The 5,526-nt window shown below is 35.8% G+C and overlaps 1 protein-coding gene across 2 annotated transcripts; it reads right to left on the bottom strand.

Moving 5' to 3' along the window:
* Positions 1 to 1,048: 1,048 nt before the first annotated feature.
* On the bottom strand, positions 1,049 to 4,746 carry LOC137939193 (uncharacterized). 2 transcript variants are annotated; one of them, XM_068784410.1, is made up of 7 exons: positions 4,349 to 4,746; positions 4,175 to 4,252; positions 3,582 to 3,688; positions 2,405 to 2,482; positions 2,127 to 2,228; positions 1,848 to 1,929; positions 1,049 to 1,282 (listed from the first exon to the last, which is right to left on the bottom strand). In XM_068784410.1, exons 1-7 carry the CDS (start codon positions 4,473 to 4,475, stop codon positions 1,164 to 1,166), a joined length of 693 nt encoding a protein of 230 aa, XP_068640511.1. In that variant the 5' UTR covers positions 4,476 to 4,746; the 3' UTR covers positions 1,049 to 1,163. The 2 variants fall into 2 exon arrangements, with proteins under 2 accessions (XP_068640511.1, XP_068640512.1); XM_068784411.1 differs by having other exon boundaries at positions 1,848 to 1,889.
* Between the last annotated feature and the right edge of the window lie 780 nt (positions 4,747 to 5,526).

The following is a 5,526-nucleotide window of genomic DNA, read 5'->3' as shown; positions in this document are numbered from 1 at the left end:
TTTAGTGATTATTATCACTATATTTGTTCGAAATCATTTGAAGTTGGTTTCGACTTATATTTTATCATCTATTTTTACCGTTTGAGAGTCTGTGCCCGGTGTTATACTTATCTTTGGAACACCGTGATAGAAGAGATTATTACTACTTATATACTATTTGTTTCAAGTTTGGATCACTGCCATTACCTCCCAATTTGAGGTGTGAGAAGAAATGAATACGTTGGAGGGTCATTGATGTAGTTAGTTTATGTTTTTTGTCTCTTCTTTACTCTTACTAAGGTGAAGGGTATAATTATAATATTGTACTTTTATTATTTATAAATAAAGTTTAAGGGGGAGGGTTTGGATTAGTCCAAACCCCCATTTTTCTCCTCTTTCTTCCTCATGTGTTCTCCTTTTATCTCTCTTCTTTATCTAGGATGTAATCCATGGAGTCCTGAAAAATCAACAGACTCATCGATTGTCCAAAAAATGATAATTGATTTTTAACATCTTAAATGGGTTAGGATTTTTTGGTTTTGCAAATAATCCAAATGGCTCATTTAATGCAGGCCTAAAAAAAAAACTTCTCTAGAGCATAAAATTGCATATTCTTAGGAAAATCATCTTGATCAAACTTGAAAAAGTTATTCAAGATAGTAGTAGTGTTGGTTGAGAAATTCGATAATCCACTAGCTTGTATTTGTTTTACTTGTCTTTTCTTATTCCAATTATAAAAGGCCAGTGGACCATGATTTGAGTCTCCATGTGAACCTCGATGGATTGAGCAGTGTCAAGAACACTGTTGTTTTATGTTTTCTCTAGTCGTAACTGGAAAAGTGAGCTTTGTTAAGACTCATTTTCTTGGGTATCCGTCTTGTGTGCATGACATCGTTTCAGAGAGTGTCCAATATTTCATTCCATTTAAGCAGATAACTTTAATACCAATCAATTGGTTTACTTCACCAGAGTTGATCTACCCATGTTTTTTTACTTGTACATGGGAATGAATTCGTTGAGTTCCAAGTTAGATCATGGTAGAATCGATTTGAATCCATCTAAAGTAAAATTGACCATATTATTATAAACTAAAATGTATTGTTTGACAACAAAAACAATCTCTTCAGCATGAAATCCAAAATTTTGCCCAAGAAAAAACACAAGAGCTATCTCAGAATTAACATTTATGCTCTGCTACTGTAGGTTCCAGCTCTGGTATCCACCAATATTTCTTCTCCAGTATTTACAAATAAAGGAACATTAACAACAGCACCTGTCTCAAGAGTTGCTGGCTTTGACCCACCTGTAGCAAATGCAAGACAACCAGAATTCAAGAATTCACCATATAGGAGGAAGAAAGCCACAAAATTTTCTCACTCTTGAAAAAAGAAAAAACAAATAAACACATTAGTTTAGTGCAATGAATCCATATGGTGAAGTTACAAATCTGTCCAACAAATCCATCATCCCTCACTTCCCATATGGTGTTTGTATTAACAACAATGACATAGAAGAAAAATGAAAATGATAAGCAAAGATGATTGCGAGTATTTGCAGCTTTTCCAACCAAATATTAAGACTAACTGCACTTATAATAGAAAGAGGAGACAACTGTATGGGTATTAATGTTGAAAAGAAAAAGTACCGAGACCCTCGAGCAAGCAAATACAGATACAAGTAAAAGCAGCAAACTGGGAAACAAGCAAGTAAGCCTAGCCTGACCAATGAAGGGTCCAAATTATGAACACGTGTGATCCAAAACACTACATGAAGACTTTACACACCCCTGTGATATCATCAACATTATCAAATGCTTTCATGAGCTTGAAAACTGCTGAAACTTATGAATAGAATGCTACAAGCATTACCTTGAGCAGTGTCTCCTCTGACGCCTGGATCCACTTCAACCACTTTTAATTTAACAGTAATGGGAAGATCAAAGTCGATTACCTGTAAACAGTCAAGAACTTGAACTGATACATTTATGTGAACATGCAATTGTGTAAAATCATAAAATCATGCATACAATATAGAAAATAACAAGCAAACTCCATCAAGAGAGACACATAAATTATTACACTCCTTGAAAAAGAGCGATCATTGTGAAACACAGATGGTCCAGAACAAATAGATCATTTTGGGCATACCCGGCCATTCCAGAAGAGTAAATTGCAGTCCATGCCTTCTTTCAGCCATTTTTTCTTATTGCCTATATCTGCCTCATTTAGACGGGCTTCTTCATAAGTTGTCTGTAAAGTGGAAAAGTAACTAGTAATGGAATGACATTCACAAACATTAACTCTTGAAGTTAGTATAGATGGATAAACTGAAAAATATCTCCTCTCTACATCACAAGCCTCACAAAATTGTAATGTCAGAGAGAGAAAAAAGCAGTACTTCATTCAAGGAGAGTAGAGGGGCATACCAAGTCCATGAAAACATACTGAGAACCATCTTTGTATGTATACTGTTTGGTTTCCTTCATGACATTTGCCTCATTTATCTTCAAAAGCAATGAGACAAGAAGAAGAAAATATCAACTTCAAAATAACGGTGAAATTAAACAAAAACTAAAAATAACCATTAAATAGTTCTATCATCCAGAAAAAAAGGTTTGTTGTTCCAAAGCATACATGAAATGCTACATTTTAACTTTTTGCTTGCATAATTGCTAGTTTTTTTTGGAAGTTATTAAAACATTCCTATAAAAGTCACAACAACACCAACAAATATAACATCTTGATGGAGCAAACAAAAGAGATGGGCTTATTATACACTGGACTCCCCCTTCCTAAAATATTTACTTAAGTGTAAAATCAATATTTAGACAAACACCAGCTGCATTAACAGAAAGAAGTGGTAGAACGGATAAAAAATGCCCTGGTAAAATAATTTTAAACTTCTACACAATGTAAAATCTGTGAGCTCTGTAAATTAGTCTAGACCTCACATCAGATGTGGGACCTAGTTCCAATATGGTCCTACTATTTCAATATGAGACTATTAGGTGGGATAGACATTATACATCTTCATTCAAAACAAAAAAAGTGGGATAGACATCAGTGGAATTCACCTTCAAGTTCTTGTTGTGGAAAGATAAAAAAATTTATGGAATGTGCTTTTTCATCTTCGACACCCCATGTTTTAAAGTTAGTTAGCAGAAATAAATGTCAATGGTCATTCATGAATTTCTTAAATTTTAAAGGGTTGCATTTTAGTAGTCCTGGTTCCAGTAGAGGATTCTAAAAAGACCAAATACACCATGAAATAAGAAGAGGGATTGGTGGAAGGCTAAAACTAACATGAGAGATTGGTGAAAGACCAAAAATGACATGAGAGATTGATAAAAGACCAAAAATATTTCCTTTACTCTTTCACTGCGTAGATTACAAACTGAGAAATGGTAGTCAATAAACATATTTAGAACAAACAAAAAAAAACCAGTGGAATCATAGTTTACAACATATTCAAGACAAACTCAAGTTAACATAATATTTATCCTACACTGCTTGTCATAATTAACACTGTATAATAAGAACACACATGCAATACTAATCAATACAAAAATGTTGCAGACCAACATTAGGTTACTAAGATATTACCGTACTTCCTGCTCGAAATGTTTTCTCAACTATATTTCCAGTTACATAATTGCGCATTTTGGTTCTCACAAATGCTGCTCCTTTTCCAGGTTTCACATGAAGAAACTCTATTCCAATTCATCCAAATGAAACATAAGCTTTAGCAACAGAAGCATATGGGAAACATATAAGAAATTTATGCAACAAGGTAAATGCCTTGAGAACCCATATTAGCTGATAAGTTCTAGATTCTAAATCAAAGGAAACCTCAAGTAACCGGGGGAGGCTAACGAACCACCATTGCTAAATGAGCTCCCAAATTGATATCGGTGAATGCAATAGTAACTTGATAAGTTAATGGGGGAGGAAACCGAATTCGGTCCCTTAAGCAATAGACTGTAGAATCAAGATTATCGCAGGGCCCAATTGCCCAGTAAGAAAAAAACGAGAGCAATAGACGTCGCAGGCTTTCGGATGTATAGAAATAAGCGAATAACTAAGAGAGGAATAGAGAAAAAGGGTCAAGAGGTAGATGAATGCCCGTACGCGTACATTAAATCTTAAAAAGTACGGAAAAGTGCTAAGATAAATTAAGGAAAAAAACGAAAACGTACCGAGAACCCGCCAAGGAGCACCATCTACCTCGACGCTCGAACCCACTTTGATATCGTTACTAGTGAATGCAAAAATTTCTGAAGTTTGGAAACAGAACAGAGAGACAGATGAATTAACAAAACAAAGGCAATATGTGGATAAAACACAAACATTTAGCCAATGAAGAACCTTACTCGGAAATCGGGGATTCTGAGGCATTCTTGTAAGCCGCATTGGACAGCCGAGTTTCGAAGGGAATGGCAGTGACGCGGTTCGAAGACGAGAATTGGACGAGAGATGCAAGGAAACAATCCCCGCCATGGCTCAGACTTCAGACCGTATTTGAGAGACTGAGAGACGAGTATGGTTGAGGATAAGGAGCTTCTACACGTTACAAGGAGGGAAATTCACAGGAGTCTCCACGCAACGGCGTACAGGCTACAGCTCCTCGCACACCAGCAAAGCGTACCGGAGACCCATAGAAATCGTTTTGTAAGATTTCGCACACTTAACGGATAATGGCCAGTATGCCTCTCCGGTGCGGCAAGCGACGCTTCGCCTTCAATGACGCCTTTCTCCTGTGAAGCGGAGCTTTGAGTCACGCCAATGTCTCTAACCATACGAACGAAGACTTTACGACTCACTTTTCCATATATAAAAGAGTGATTTGATGATTAGTAATCAACTAGTCATTAGTTTAACAAATCGAGAGAATTTGGATGGAACTCTTAACTTAGTCTCTACAATCAAGAAACACAGAAAATAATCTAAGTTTTTTATGGGATTAATTGAGTCGTTTACTACAGTACGTGGACAGATATTGACAATAGATCATTTGCCAAAGATCGGCAAAGTTTATTCCCTCATGCTCAAACATGAACGACAGAAAAATGTATTTGTTAAAAGGAGCATAGTTCAATTTGAGGCAACAGATTTTGCCGTCAAGAATTCAAACAAGAAAAGTGATACTTTGTTGTAAAACGTGAGGCTATTACGAGCTATACGGCAATTCAATGATGAAATTCTACAAAAATGAAGAACACACAAGGTTTAACGTGGTTCAGCAGTGTGCCTACGTCCAAAAAGTGAACGACACTGGTAAATTCATTAACTTCAATTAGGGTTATATAATACGTATTTATACTAAACCCTAGACATATTTGTATAGAAAGGCACAAATATCCTGTACAAAAATACCCTCCAACCTCATGTATGAGCCATATATTCAACATAAGTGCACGTGTACAAAATATAACAAAGATGGTCACAATGTTGCAAATTATTGGCCACATTTGAGGTACACTTATTGCGGACGGAAGAATCATATAGTTGATTTTTGTTGAAAACTCAACAATGCAGAATTACCTAAGCA

This window comes from Aristolochia californica, unplaced genomic scaffold, assembly GCF_029961685.1.
Source record: "Aristolochia californica isolate CCGP_79_NKW_82.1479 unplaced genomic scaffold, dmAriCali1.0.hap1 SCAF_8, whole genome shotgun sequence".
In the NCBI taxonomy this organism is placed as follows: domain Eukaryota; kingdom Viridiplantae; phylum Streptophyta; class Magnoliopsida; order Piperales; family Aristolochiaceae; genus Aristolochia; species Aristolochia californica.
Note: the sequence above shows the minus strand (reverse complement) of the source record. Positions and strands in the feature narration are given on the sequence as shown.

Excerpts from the sequence above, each read along its gene's own strand:
- LOC137939193 (XM_068784410.1), bottom strand. The coding sequence starts at position 4,475 with ATGGCGGGGATTGTTTCCTTGCATCTCTCGTCCAATTCTCGTCTTCGA. Across the intron at positions 4,253-4,348 it reads TCAGAATCCCCGATTTCCGA|AAATTTTTGCATTCACTAGT; the intron begins GTAAGGTTCTTC and ends TCCAAACTTCAG. Across the intron at positions 2,229-2,404 it reads AGTATGTTTTCATGGACTTG|ACAACTTATGAAGAAGCCCG; the intron begins GTATGCCCCTCT and ends TCCACTTTACAG.